The sequence below is a fragment of the Drosophila mauritiana genome, chromosome 3L (genome assembly GCF_004382145.1).
Source record: "Drosophila mauritiana strain mau12 chromosome 3L, ASM438214v1, whole genome shotgun sequence".
NCBI lineage: Eukaryota > Metazoa > Arthropoda > Insecta > Diptera > Drosophilidae > Drosophila > Drosophila mauritiana.
The window spans coordinates 12,639,807-12,655,804 of NC_046669.1; the positions used below are offsets into that span (position 1 = coordinate 12,639,807).

Below are 15,998 nucleotides of genomic sequence, written 5' to 3' on the forward strand. Positions count from 1 at the left end.
GGTATGCCTGCTGGGCTGCTCTTAGCCCACTGGGAGGTTGGGCAAGGATCGGGGAAGGGGAAGGGGCAGGGGGAAGGCGCGATGCAGGCTCCTCACTAATTGAAGTAAATGTGCTAAAGGCTTGCCGAAGTTATTCGCAATGGGAGTGTTCCTCGGCTAATGATTGTTAATGGATTCATTAGGAATCCCTATTTTTACTTCCAGCTAACTAGGGTAATTCAATATTAAAGCGGCGACGAAAAGCGGAAGTAAGAAATCCTATTTAAAACCGGAAACGAGATCGGTGAGTTTAAATAGCAAGCTTTTTGCCTCATGTAAAAAAAATGAAATTCGAAAAGATAGTTACCTTAAACTAACATTTCTAGGCTGAAAATCTTAAGGAGAAACAGTTCACCTTTTAAGTTCGCCTAATACGTAACCAATTACTCTTGTTTCTGATCCTTTTAATCCTTTTCGGACTCAATAACGCAATCAACTCGGTAACAACTAAGTGCATCAATTGCCTTGGTAATCGAATAGTTAATTATGCCCAGCATGCAACAGGCCAAGTCAAAGGCGCTACCATTTAGTTTTCATTACGAGTTTTGGGGTTGCACGTGATGGGCATGGATAAATGAAGACAAATAACTGGTTCAGGACCAAAACCTTCCTTCCGATTTGTATGCATAGACTGGCCACAGAAATGTAATACAATGGAAAAATTACTTGCTTACCTCTGGATCGCTCCATTCTGCGTTCGGCTCCCTATTTAATTAAGCACTTAATTATTTAATGCGCTGATTGCGCAATAATTCAAACGACCCCTTGCTTGGCTCAGCTTAGCCAGAGTCCTTCGAAGGGAGCTATAAAGTGGACCATAGTGGTGACAGATAAAATGAACTGGACCTTAATTGTTAACGAATAAAATGAATAATAAGAAGATTACGCAAAACACCCTGTGAAAATTTAATTATTTAGGTCAGACTTCATTTTAGCTACCGCTCTACAAGGTCCACTCTAAAAAGGAAGCGTGTGTATGTAGTAAATGTGAGTGTGTTGAGGTGTCATAATTATCGCATTGGGTAGCCCAAATTTAATCAGATCACCGCACCATAGGTCAAGTCAAGGTGTGGCCATGGTTTTCCATTTGATTGCGTTGCTCTAGACTGAAACTAAATGAAGCGGGTAATGAATTACACTGAACTATATGCAATAAAGCAATGATATGTGTTATAATTTATTATCCTTACTGGCTATAAATTTGTTTTAAAATTAATTCAGCATGTACTTCTTATATTACCACTTTTGATTACATTTAATAAAGACCCGTGTAATGGGTCTGACTCAAATTCCTAGTTGACAACATATGGAGCTGAGTGCTACAGTAAAATTTTAATAAAGTCCACCATCGACTTGGTGACCCTTGCATTTCATTTCATTTCCATATGCTGACTCTGTCAACCGCCTGTCTCTCTAATTAAACTTCATGGAGGAGCCAACATTTGTTCCTCACCAACGCCTTATTGGGGTTGCACTTGACCAGCTCGGTCTCCTTAATAATGCTCATTTGCCCACAGAGCAAAACGAGAAATATAAAATAGAAAGGGAAATGCATCTGGGGTTGAGTGAGCATAATTAAAGATACTTCACCCGATGCCATTAAGTGCAATGAACTAAGTGGATTAAGTGCATTTAGAAGGGCAAAAACAAGAAAAAAACAATAGAATGATGTGCTTATTGTTTTTAATCACATTGCTTATTTGTGAATAAATGAATTTGGCCCAGTCCATGCGTTCATTATGCAATCAGCAGTTTTCAATTAATGGCTAAGACAACATGCCCCGCTCGCCGTATCCCAATTCAATTAAAACACGAATCAATTTAATAGAGTTCTCACATCCCCAGCCCACTTCTTCCAAATACCCATTCTCTAGAGATAAAGCAAATATTGGTTCTCCACGCGTTGCATGTGTATCGTGGATACAAATAGCAAAAAACAAAAACAAAAAAGGGCACGGGGAAACAAAATCAATCGAAAATGTTTGCTGCACTCAAATTAAAAACACAAACAAACCAATTCCAGGCTAGTGTAAGAGTGAATGTAAACAAAGTGGCAAATAAATTTGATTTGTATGCAACAAACGTGAGCTGAGCGAAATAAATAAAGGATGGACTCGAGCTGCAAGTCCGCATTTAAAATGGTAAAACAGGCGAGGGCTCACACATATACACACTTGCTCCTTTTGGCCCTGGCATACATACACATTCTCAGCCTTGTTGTGCGGCACAAAATTTGCACTATTAATATTTGCATTCAACTGGCAACAGCCCAAGCAGCCGACCCATTCCAATCCCCTGCTGAAACTCCTCCTCCTGCTCCTCTCAACACTCCTTGAAACTATCAACACATCTGCCAGCGGCGCATTGTCAGTTGACAATGGTCCTTTGGGGAGACGGAGGGGGCAGGGGGCATGGGTGCAGGGCGCAGGATGCAGGATTCAGGATTCCGGGGGCCAGTGGCTTGGCAATGGTGCGTATTATGGCTGCAGCTATGCGAGGGTTTCAGGGCAGCCGTATATGGGGTTTCTCTATATTTAAAAAGGCTCAAGCGACACTTAACTTCTGCTCAAAGCACGTCCTACCCAGCATGGGATGCACAGTGGAAACATTCACTTCAAAAATGCTTGAAAATGATTCATCTTTTGGTATAAATTTCCCTCGAAAAGCATAAAAGTGTTGCAGTAATAAATTTAATTTGTTGATTGCTAGTAGTTAGTAGAGTTCAAGCTATACTGAATCTGTAAAATTCAATATTTCCATTAAATATTGTGCAGTATTATATTCATTAAGTTTGCAAATCCGTTCCAGATCAAAATCAGTTGCCAAATATTCATATTATTCAAATTATATCATATTTCAAATATATTTTTTTCCTGTGTGTAAATATACTATTTACTTATTGAAAATATCAAGATTTTTAAAAAGAGTCGCAATTACTTTTTGGTAAATATCAACACATTTTAGCCACTTTTTCTTATATTCAAAATTTTAGAGGATTTACTTAGACGTACCTTTCAAATGAAATTCCTGAGTGATATTTTTCGTGTAGCAGATTTGAGCCAAATAGACGGAGTGCGCCAGGCATGGCCTTCGTCGCACCAATCGAGCATTCCCCGTAGACTACGGATGCCTGAACAACCTGAACCGAACTACTTGGATGAGCCGGAGACAATCTCCGTTGGGCGATTCGTCTTCAAGATCATTAAGATAAGTGCGCTGCTGCTGATTTGGGCTTTCTTTACTTACATTCTGGTTCGGAACGCCACCACGCCGGACTTGACATCGGTGGTCACTGTGTTGCCCAACGAGACTGTGCTCCGCCGGCTGTCCGTGCCCCATGATGCGACTGAGATAACGCTGAAGGGTCCCATCGATGTGCAATTGCAGAAGCATCAAAGCGTGATCATGGAGACGCCCCATGTGGGTGTCCGCGTGGAGTGGCGGGATTCGGAATTGAACACCACATTCTGGAGCTCGGATATGTGGATTGTCTATCTGGTCGAGCAGAGTGAGACTTTCACGAAGACGTCCAAAACCGTTGAGATCTCGGAGGTTACTAATGCCCAGGCGGTGATTTCGCTGGAGAGCAGAAGCGAGGAGCCGGTGTCGCTGCTGATGGTGGTATCGGTGTATCCTTTGGTAACGGAAAATGGTGTTCTCTATGCCACTCTGCTGCTGATCGGTTTGTATATACTGATCGTCTTCGAGCTTACGGATCGTACATTCGCTGCTCTTATGATGGCCACCACTGGGATAGCGATTCTAACGGCGCTGGGAAATCGACCGACTCTGGAAACAATAATCTCCTGGATTGATTTCGAAACTCTGATACTGCTCCTCGGTATGATGATACTTGTGGCCATAATGTCCGAGACGGGTGTATTTGACTGGATGGCTGTGTTGGCGTACCGAATATCCAAGGGTAATCCCTGGCCAATGCTCCTGCTGCTCAGCTCAATTACCGCCATCATGTCCTGCATGCTCGATAATGTGACCATGCTGCTTCTGATGGCGCCCATTGCGATCCGTTTGTGCGAAGCCATGGCCGTCCAGACGCCACTTGTCCTGATAGTGGTGGTGATGTACTCAAATATCGGTGGCACCCTCACTCCAGTGGGAGATCCACCCAATGTGATTATTGCCACCAACGCGGAGGTGGTCGCCGCCGGAGTGGATTTCCTCGATTTCACCATTCACATGTTGCCTGGCGTTGTAATGGCGGCTGTAGTGGGCTATGCTGTCATGTATGTGACCATGAGGAACTCTTTGTTTAAACTGGAGGATCAACAACTTGAGCTGGCAGCTGAGCGGGAGAACACTAGACGGCGATCGAGTGCGGATATTACGGCTCGGGCAGAAGAAATGCGCAGACGACAGCCGACGGGACGTCAGTTACTGAAGCCGGCCGAAAACTATTTTCAGACCCTGGCCCATTTGGAGGCACATCATCGCATCCGGGACAAGACGCTGCTGATCAAGTGCCTCTTCACGCTGTGCTTTGTGATCATCTTTTTTCTGTTGCACTCGCTGCCCTTTATGCATGGTGCCACATTGGGTTGGGTGGCAATTTTGGCCGCCTTCCTGCTCCTCATTCTGGCCAAGATGAACGACATCGAAGCGATACTTGACCAGGTCGAATGGTCAGCGCTGCTCTTTCTGGCCGCTCTATTCGTGCTCACTGAGGCGGTGGATAAATTGGGCTTCATTCGCTGGCTGTGCGACCTCACAGTCAAGGTGATCATGAGCGTCGAGGAACATTATCAGACGACAGTGGCCATCCTGATAATCATCTGGCTGTCCGCCATCCTGTCGGCCTTTGTCGGCAATGTCCCGGTGACCACGATGCTGCTGAGACTGAACATTGAGTTGCACCGCAACGATGCCATCAGCGTTCCATTGACGCCCCTCATTTGGGCCTTGTCATACGGCGCCTGTTTCGGTGGTAATGGCACCCTGATCGGAGCTTCGGCCAATGTTGTTGCAGCGGCAATCGCCCACCAGTATGGCTATAAGATCTCCTTTGTGCAGTTCTTCATCTACGGCTTTCCCATGATGCTGACCAGTATTTTTCTCGCAACGGTTTACCTGCTCATCGCGCACTCGCTATTCACGTGGCACAAGACGTAGTTTTCCAGGATACCAAGCCAATCGTGGCCTGTTTTCGATGTCCCTCTGGATGTTACTCCGATTCTGGCACATGACTTCTGTATGGAAGTGTATACATTTTGCAAAATGTAAAGTAATTCGTCTACCCCATTAAAGTTTACCATAGTTTTTAAAGCTAGCAATTGAACTAAGTGTATATGGATGGCTAAGCAAGACAAGTAAGGTATTTTTAATTAATTTTACGCACTGGAGTTGTTGGAATTGTTTTTATATATTTTTAAGTGAATGAAAAAAACCATATAAAATTGCAACAAATAAGTCCCAAATAATTCCAATTTTTAGCCATATATTTGAAAATTGAGAAATTTCTTGCCATTTCGCCCACTGTAACTTTTAATATAGCATACTTTGGTGCGCAACGACCCCGACGACTCGAGCTGCAATGACAATGCGTAGCTTGGCTAAATTCTTCCGCTTAATCGCGCAATAATAGCTCAAGGGTGTTAAATATGCATAAACAGCGGCAACAAAGGCAACAACTGCTATTACAACTGACTAGATCTGCGTGCAACAGCAACTGAGCCACATATGCTACAAGGTCCTTGTGTGTCTAAATATAATTCCAACTGTAAGGACTATCGGATTCAGTTAAATGAAGCTAATTTAAAGATGCTCCTAAGCCACGAAAAAAGACCCTATCTGGCAAATTAAAGCGAATCGGGTGTTGCTTATTTACTTAATTATGGCAATCAAAAAATTCTTGGGAAAACGCAAAACCAAAACCTCGAGGGAAAATCAAGGGCAAACCGAGAACAGCAAAACATGCTATACCCCAATAAATCAACTAATTAAATATTCCAATTCGCAGTCAAATTGTTTGATTTTTGCAAATTTAAACAGACCCCTGTGCCCCTCTTTGCATTTTTGCTCTTGATTTGATGTCGCGACTTAATTCATAACGTTGGTAAATAACAACAGCAGCATATATACATATTTACCAAAACACGCGACAGTTGGAAAAATGAGTGAAATATCAAATGAAATAAAATAAAATAAAACGTAATGTCTGATTGCGTTGGCGTTTTTGGCTTTTCGAGGTTTGCTGCTTGCCAATGGCAAACATGAAAGCAGCTTTGCATGTGAGCAGAGCGCCAAACAAAAATCGAAACAACAACAAATTGAATGTAAGCCACAGCAACAATATGTATGTGGCAACAACAGGCAAGAGCAATGGCAACGTAACGCTAATTACCTTAATTGCACGGGGCGTGTAGAAACACTTGATGAAGGCGACGAGGACAAAACTTTAACTTGGCCTCTAGCCTCTAACGTTACTTGCTCGGAATTCTAAGCCCGGAACAGAGATGGTTTCGTGAGTAGAGGTTATTTTAAAATATGCACTATATAAATATAATATATAATATAATAGTATAATTTATAGTATATATAAAGGTATAATAAAAACAACATTATTAAAAATAATAACTTGTACTTTAAACGCCGAATTCAATGTAATTCAATTTAGTTTAATTTTAAAACCTTAATAACAATTTTATAAAAATGATTGTTAAATGAATTTCCAAGCAAAAACGCAGTGAATATTCTTGTAAAATACATTCTTAGAACTACAAAGAAATATATATTTAGCAGTATTTTTACTACGTAATTGCGCGTAATTTCTCTTTGAAATCTCATAAATCTATAAATTGCGATTATAACGTAATATATATGGGCAGGTGTCCTTGCATTATATTTAAGCCAACTCTATTGAGGCTAAAAGAACACTAGTTACCAGGTTACGCGAAAGCGTCACGTTGGCATCGCGTGCTGGGCAACGTGTGCTGGATAATATAACGTATACGCCAAGGCGGCCAAATGTGTAGAAATGAAACATTAAATTACATTGGATTCTCGGTGCTCCCGGGCTGGCCTCTTACCCACTTATTGCAGCTGGCTGGTTGCCCATTGTCTCTCTCGTCTTTTGACCCGCTTTGTTTGGGGCCAGGTGTGGTTTGCACGTAGATCGCGCACGTAGCTGAAATTTTAAGCACTCCGAAAGGAAACCGAAGGATAGTCGGACATACCGCCGGCGGTTTTGCTCTGAAGTGCGCTTTAATAGTTGGCTGTCTGCAGCTGGCGCAGCTGGGAAATCGGAAAAGCGAAAAGCAACAGCACCGTGGCTGCGGCATTTGAATGTGGCGTGTCGGCAGGCCAGAGTGCTGTTTAATAAAATGGTGGGGAAAACAGAAGTCATGGCACATTGGATCTGCAACACGAACTGAAAGTGTAATTATGCAGATGTTTGGAGGATCAGCCACAACAATGATTTATGTATGTCTGCTTGGCCCAAAATGCCGTCCCTAATTACATCTGCAGCGAACACAGGGACACCGGAGAATGCATAGCATTAACCTTAGCTTCCTTAGCTTTCCATGAAAAGCACACATGAGGAGTCTGAGAAAATCGGCTTTCACCTGGGCAATCATGAATTAAATCTGAAATCCCAGACTTGAGGACACAAAAGTAATTAACTTAGGCTGACTTGTAGGCCCAGGGCCATCATCAATTTCCCGACTTGTCACTCTCCGTCGGAAGTTGGTGTTAATTCTCGTCTAATTTGTATTTCACCTGTCCTCCCACACGACCAGGCCGGCAGTTAAAAATCCTTTAGGCCAACATAAAAATGCCATTAAGTCTGCCAGTGATTATCCTTGTTTTGTGGGCGTCCCGATTGTTCCTTTCATTGGTGATGAGCATTATTAGAGATTAGTGAAAAGGACAAGCAAGTTCTATCAGATTATTTATACACAATCAGGTGCCTAATTAATGTTACCTTTTCAAATCGAAAATATATACTTCAACTAAAAGGGAGTTACATATCATTTAGTATTCTCTTTATTACTAATTTAAGTATTTTAGTTTTACAAATAAAATTTCTTACAATAATATTTACTTAGTAGAGGACTTCACTTTGTTTTGCTTAGTTATCGTCATATCATAAAGTTGCAAAAAAAACTACTTCAACTTACCAGAAAAATCTTTTTCCGTATTTTCACTTATCTCTTCCAATTATGATAAATATATATATTATGTTAAGTTTCAGCCCTTACCGCAATACCATCACGATGCCATCTTTAGTAGCTCAACTAAATATCCTTTGGTCACGCACACTAATGTCCGGACATAGTTTTCCGGACTAATAGGCAGACATTGGGCGATGGGTCAAGAACATATCTCAGCCGAGTTTTGCTTGGTATTATTGTTAGTTTGATAGTCCCATTGCATTTTTTACATAGCTCTCTGAGGACGGCATACATTGTTTACTGATGGCAATAATGATTACTTATTTCGAGGATTTCGTACTCGCTCCACAGAGTGCTGTCCGGTTTTATTGGCATTGTTAATATTTGCTTTGTTGGCATCCTTGGTTTATTTGCTCAGGATTTCCAAGGATACCACTCCGCATCGTAGACACAGGCTCATTTAGTTTTATTGCGCATTTTGGATTGTGGCATTCGGAAAATTTAGCTGAATGCTTTAGTATTTTAAAGATGTTGCCTCAAGCTCCCGAAATATGCTAGCTTTTTGATTCGGTTTATTTACTTGAGGTTTGCCAACCGAATGCGGCAATTAAAATTTTCGCCTTTTCGCTGAGATTCCTGCCAATTTTCCCGGAAATATTTTATTAGGCGGCAAACCATTAAAATGGGGCATCAAAATGGAAATGTGTGCTAGGTATTAATTATAATATTTGAAAAATGTATATGAACATAATGATTTTCAGAGGTGGGAAAATAATATATAGAACTTTCGCGAACCTTTTTGATTAATGGAATTGTGAATATCAAAATGAATGCCAAATAGGCAACCCAGAAAACACAGGATATTCATAAATCACAGAGATGTTCATTAATTCGCCGCTTGACAATTGGTCAATGCTCAAGATTTTAAATGCATTAAGAATACGGGGCACAATAAAAAAAATCTCTGAAAATTATACGAGCAAAAAAACACAAAGCTCTCAACGGGCCGCAGAAATGATTAATGACAAATTATTTAATGAGGACAAGGAAAATCATAAGACTGAGGCAGGTTAAGTACATCGCATTAAATGTGTTTAAATTATTATTACACTGCCAAAGTGAATGGACGGCAAAGGACCATTTGATGTCCTGCGCAAATAAGAAATGCAAATAAATCATGAATATTAAGTTGCCCGACGAAGAACAAAAGTCAATTGGCCAATGTCCTTGCGATGAAAGTGGGAGTTGCTAGGCCAGTTGAGAGCTCAACGCCTTGGAAAATGACAATTTTCATTTCATTTGATTAGACGTCTGCCCCAAAACTCAAACTTAAGCTCCCCTAGGGACGAAAATGTTTATGCAATTGGATTCAATTTTTAGATCCCAGTCCAAGCAATTTAATGATGTCAGTCAAACACACACACACACATATATGGAGACCAGCTCTCTAAGGATAAGTCGATTTGTGTGTCTGTGTGGGCTGGAAAACCAACTCTGGAGGCATTTTTGGTTTTCGTTTATTAAATTCTGACCTATCTGGGAGGTCCTTTCCATGTACCAAACGCTATTTATAGTATTTTTCATATTTCTCTGGCACTTTTATTGAATTCGAACAATTTTCCTATGTGTGCGAAATGGCTTAGGCATTTTGATTTCACATTTTCAATATTAGAATGTTTCAGCTTTTAAGTACCAAAAATTAGCCTATTTTCTAAGTAATTTATAATAACAAAAGAGTAGTAACGTATAATATACAATTTATTTAAAAAGATTCTCATGAGTAATTATTGTACTGGGATTACTATGAAATAAATACAATGAAGATAAAAGCATTTCCGACTTTCTTTCACTTAGGGCCGTCTTAAATGGTTCTAGAAGAAAGACCGTCTTGATTCCACCTGTTTGTCAAGTAAATGCAACGAAAATCTTATGGTTAGCATAAAACACACAATCCCCAAGCCGCAAATGAAAGGCACAAAATCCAGGCAATACTGGGGCTCAAACTAAAGGAGGAGGGTAAAGTGATGGTAAAATAAGAAACAGACGGAAAATGAAAGTGGGGCGTCTCAAGCTACGTAATTTCGTCCAAGTGGGCGAAACAAATGTTGAGATTGCAGGCCCGAAAATTCCGCAAAGGAAAATCCAAGCAATGGTACCACTTCCTCCCACTTTTTTTTGCCACGCCCCTTGACCCACAGCGACTTTTTCATATTTCCTGCTTCAGACGAAGTCGAGTGCGGCTTTAAAAACGAAGAAGAGGGGCGGCAAGAAGGAGCAAGCAAATGACAAGCCATAAAAATTGAGTATACGCATTGGTTGCTTAAGGGATCAAAGGATGTGCACACCCACACACACACTCATGTTTATATTTGCGTTGCTGTTGTGTGTGGGTGTGCTTGTGTTTGATGGCATTCGATTGGCATTTTCAATGTATGTAAGTGGCTGCGTGTGGGGTGAAAAGTTATTGCATCATAATTTCCCCCACTAAGCATTTATATTGCACATAATTACATCCGCACATGCCCACGATGCCGTCTATAAAAGGGATAAAAGATGTAGGATACGACCAAGCACACGCAAACAATGCAAATTGAGGGCACTATAAATGTAAAGGACTCTCTCCGGGAAGAATTCCTTACCATGAAAAGGATGAAATCACTGGAATATCAATGCTCCGCTGATCAGATAAAGTGCTCATTTCTAAATAACAAGTATCTACTCGAAATTCTCTCAGTTATTCCTGTTTATTACATTCCTTTATAAAAAAATTAGATATAAAATCCATCATTATATAAACACTAGAAACATAAATCCTCCCAATGATTATTATTTTTTAAAATAATCTCTAATTTAAATCTTATTATAAGACTTATTTAACTAAAGTTTGCTAACGCATTTGAATTATTATTTCTGAAAACGAAAGAAAGAATGGATTTCTTTTGTATTCAACTAACCAATCACATAAACAGATTTTGCCGCAGATTATCGAAATTTTCCCAGCCCTATTATGGCAATATGAAGGAAATCGGTTTTTTAATGGCAGTGGTTCCCCCCACAAGGGCATTCAAATGCCATTGCAGACGGAATTCGCCGAGGAATGGGATTGGAAGCCGGGGCGATAAAAATGCGTGTTAATGTTTATGCCGCCGGCAAGCGAGGACAATTGTCCTGCGGGGCGCCAAGCCGAGCTTATGGCCGAAACCATTATGGACAACTGCAATGGCGATAATAACGCCTCGCTGATACTTCGCACCTGAGACCCAGTGCACCGCACCGCCGCTTGCCTTTTCCTCCTCACAGGTGGTTGGCGCCGCGCCCAGAAGTATGCTATTAAACGGGGAAAAAAATCCAACCGCCACACAGGACCTCCAACGAAGTGCTGCCAAAAAAAAAAAAACAAAATGGGGAAAGAAATAATAGCTACATGTGCGAGTGGCAAAGGGGTATTACAATTCGCTGACACAGCGGCCTGCAAATGTAACACAAATTTTGAGGTTTTGCGGCCTTTCCGGCAACAGCAATAATACTACATAGCTTGTAAGCTTGTTAGGTGTGAAATATGCTTTTGGCAGCGATTTTGTTTGGCTGCATATTAAATAAATAGCATTTTCCATGGAATGGCAAATCGATTGTGGCGAAACGATTGCATAAATCGTATTTCTTTGCTGTGTAACAATTAAAAGATTATTTATTTTTTATAACATTTTAGGTTTTTTTGTTTCAGTTCTTTTGTATAGCCTATCCGTCAAAAATAATTCCTCGCGGTCATTTCAGATTTTACCTGAAGACCGTCCAATGTTGTTGTTGTAGTTGTAGTTTACCAACGCTAATTGATAAGTTTTCGGCCCAGAGCATTTTCACAATTCAATTTAAACAGCCACAAGACTTTATTTTTCCCGCTTAGGGTCAAAATTAATTAAACGATTGAAAGACATAGAAATTATAATCGTTTTACTAAAGACCTTTAAACTGCGTAAAATGTGAATTATATTAAAGTTTAAACTAGCCGAATAGTTGCTTAATATAAATGTTCAAATTTAATGGTTTTAACAAATTTTTATAATGTTGTTCAGAGTACTACAGGTGATTGCAAAAAAAATACGCGAAGTGCGGGTTCAAAATCCTCCTTTTTTACAATCCCAAAACTGGTTATAAAAACTCAGAACCGCTTTGACAGGACATCATCAAAAGGATTTTTGAGCTACAACTTATATCGCCGGGGTAGGGAGAGGTGTCAGCATATGAGAAATTCCGTCAACTGATTGTTGACAGGGATCGCTCATACGCACCGTATTCCGGTACCAGTACCGGTGACGCTGCCGAACGTCAAAGTGAATGGTTTTTCCAGATGCGTTTTGCTCGGCCTGGCAACATTAATTGACACGTGATAATTTAATTAACGTGGCAACCCACGGGCCTGGCAACTAGAAAGATCCGAAAGATTCGGAGGAAGGATGCCGACCGGCTCCACTAATTGGGTCAGCATCGTGGCTTGGCAAGGGGAAAAGCCGGGCCCGGCGTGTGTTCATCCATTGTTTTCCCATCGGCCCAGGGCCAACGGCCTCGTCCCCGATGAACGGAATGGAGTGGAGTGTCTCTTAATTACGGTGTACGCGTGTTGGCATAGAGGGATTTTCTTGTTAGCCTCTAACACCAACCAAAGACCCCGCAAATGCCAGTAAAACCCGAGGACCACCGCCACCACCATTCTCATTAACCACTTTGCATTGTTCGCCGCAAAGTATGCAACAATAATTGACAACGCGCAAAGCGGAAACAAAACGCAAACTAAACAAAAAGGGAGCTTTGAAGCAAAGTCCTGGTTATTTGCCTCATTATTCAATGGAAAAATGCTGTTTATGATATTAATTATAATAGGGAACTTGTCCTCTTAAATTTTTTTGTTCGACAATAGTTTTCTAATTAGGTAAGCTTTGTTTGCTTTGATTTGGCCCTTCAGGAATAATAATGTATACTGTTTAGTTGTGTGCCGTGTTTATACCTAAGTAATTTATAACTTAAAATAAAATGTATTTTTTAGTTAACTATTTACTTTATGTATTATTTTATTTTATATCACCAAATTTGATAAATGTTTTAGGCCGACTTCCAATTTATAAATTTATCGTTAAATCACTAGGTATGCATACATATGTATGCATATATTAACTACAATAAAGTCAGCAATTACATTTATTTGCAGATCCAACAGCCCAAAGAAGATAAGCAAATGCGATCTATTTGGTACACTCAATTTACTTAGCAAGGGCATTAAAATTAAACCTGATTTGCCCTTTGAACGGCTCAATTTGGTGATGTTGCAGTTGCCTGGGCCGCGATTTAATTACAAGGACCAAAGCGGCTCCTGCAGCGCCAATGGCAATATAAATGGCAATGTTGAAAGCGGAGCACTGGGCCCGCATCTAAGCGCATTAAGTATGCGCAGCGTGCGCCAATTAGATTGAGTCAGCTGCCTGGAATTACGGCCAGTATTGTGTGCAAACCTCCTTCGCCATCTTCTTTTTTATATCCGTCGTTTCCCATCCAATGCGCTTACAAACCAATTAACCTTTTGCAGTGCAATCGCTTCGGTTTTCATTATTAGCCGGAGCGAAAGGTGCGGATTTGCGAAGAAGCACTTATTTGTTCCATTTTGCGGTGATGACCGCTTTAGACTGGCCCCTCCCGTGAGCTGGCCGTTAGCAAATCGGACTGCTACAAATCTTTGGGCATCGTCGGTGATTAACTTGTGGTCAAATCATAAGCGAATCAATATCCTGGCAACCAGTCCAGTTCCATTATCTATCCCCTTAATTATAGGTGAGCTGTAAGGCAAAGCTCCTTTCAACTTGGCTGAGCAATGGGCGTCTTAAGAGTATAAATGTTAGCAAGTAATCACACACATTAGCATTTTGACATTTTCCCGGAAGTAAAATTTAAAAATTTATTTCTTATTGATAGTTAATAAAAATGAATACAAGTGCTTTATAAACAGCCACCTAAAATTAATTCTAAAGTTCAAAAATTAGGTCAAATTATGCTTGTTTCTTGTTTTTAAAAACACAACCTAGAATTATGCTGTACGCATGGAGTCATTAGCTATAATTGGTTATTCGAGCCGGCTGTGTTAAAAGTAAAAATAACATTAACTCGAATAAATTCATTTTTTATTAATCTTGTAATTTTCTAACTATTTGCCACGACCAATCTTACGCATACAAGCCGCCCAAAACTGCCACGCCCACACTTTTGAACAATTTTAAAATTTTTCCTCATTTTATTCTCCAATATATATCGATATCCCAGAAAAATTATAAAATTTCGCTTTCGTTCTACAAGCTGAGTAACGGGTATGTGATAGATAGTCGGGGAAGTCGACTATAGCATTCTCTATTGATTTTTGTTTAATTTGTTCAGTGTGGTGTGTGACCTGGCTAAATGAGGTGAGTGTGTAAGCCAAACGAGGAATGTGTATCTACTAAGTACGGAAGGTAATCGATAGTTCATAGTTGTTGGCCTTGTACCATCTCGATTCCAATCTAATCGATGGTATCGATAACGTTGCTGTCATTGTTGTTCTTTTCAAAGCTTTTATTATTCGAAAAGGTTAGTTTCTATTAAAATTGTGATTTAAAGTAACTTAAGGCAAATTACAATGAACGAGAGCGATGGAAACGACAGCTTTAGCTCTGCTCTGGACAGTCTCCCGGAAATCATTTGTTTCCCTTTCTGTAAAAGAGAACTGGAAAACCTGGAGAAGCAACTGGATCGAATTGTTTTGATAAACCAGGTGGATACTACATACCACAGGGCATTAAAGGACATAAAGGATCAGGAGATCATATCGCTGCTGGTGGAGCCCAGTTTTTACGGACGACATCACCCCACGTCTATTTTGGTGGTAGCCACGGGCAATGGAACGTACATTTTCGACATCAAGGCCCTTGGCTTGATATTTCTGGAACTGGCCAAGATTCTGGAGGCGGATCAGCCGCGCAAGGTAATCCACTACAGTCACCGGATCGCCGATCATCTGTTGCATAGGCACCGCATCTCATTGGGAGGAATCTTTGATACTTTTGTGGCTCTATGCCTGATCAGCGAGACAAGAATTCCGTACACCTTGCCAGAGGCTATTACTCTCGTCTTCGGACTACCCATGGAGAAGGTGACTGAAGCCTGTGAGTCGCAGCGGAACTTCACTGCTCGTCCACTGACCCACAGTCAAATGAGATACTTGGCCAAGATGGTCCAGCTTCAGCACATAATGCACGATCGTTTGAATTATAGTCACATCTTTTGCGCCGAGGTTCATCGCATATCCTTAGAGTTCAGCCACAGCTACTACGGCTTACGGTCCTGCGACGTCGCCATAAACATGGCACCTGCCAGTAGCTTCGGGTTCCAACTCTTAGATTCATTCTGCAAAAAGACCGACAAGGAACTCGAGGAGATCTAGGAGATCACCAAATAGCTCGCAAGGGAGCGGATTAGTTCGGCAGGATTGTAATGGAATACCTTCGGCTGAGTTGTGTCTCATATATGCATCTATATTTTACTGATAGGTCAAGGGATTTTTCTTTTTTATTGATAAATGTTTTTTTCCCGATGTGCAATGTACCTTTCTCAAAAATCACGTTTTTTTATTCGACTAAAAGAATACAATATCTAAGAATGTTCTATATATTTATAAGAATATTCATTTATAAATAATTATCTTATAAGAAGGTAAGATCCTTAAAAAGAAAACCGATGGTAACATACCCTTACAGTTTTAAATTTTAGCTAATTTAAGACCCAAATGAAATATTAAAAAAAAAAAAAATCCCA

The 15,998-nt window shown here is 40.6% G+C and overlaps 2 protein-coding genes across 2 annotated transcripts; both read left to right on the forward strand.

Annotated features, from left to right (window-relative positions):
* Window positions 1-3,031: 3,031 nt before the first annotated feature.
* LOC117141661 (P protein) lies at window positions 3,032-5,339 on the forward strand. Its single transcript, XM_033305251.1, has one exon. It carries the CDS (start codon window positions 3,058-3,060, stop codon window positions 5,164-5,166), a length of 2,109 nt encoding a protein of 702 aa, XP_033161142.1. The 5' UTR covers window positions 3,032-3,057; the 3' UTR covers window positions 5,167-5,339.
* A 9,390-nt stretch (window positions 5,340-14,729) lies between these two features.
* LOC117142102 (protein Exd1 homolog) lies at window positions 14,730-15,946 on the forward strand. The gene has a single exon (XM_033305987.1). It carries the CDS (start codon window positions 14,824-14,826, stop codon window positions 15,625-15,627), a length of 804 nt encoding a protein of 267 aa, XP_033161878.1. The 5' UTR covers window positions 14,730-14,823; the 3' UTR covers window positions 15,628-15,946.
* The last annotated feature ends 52 nt before the right edge of the window (window positions 15,947-15,998 follow it).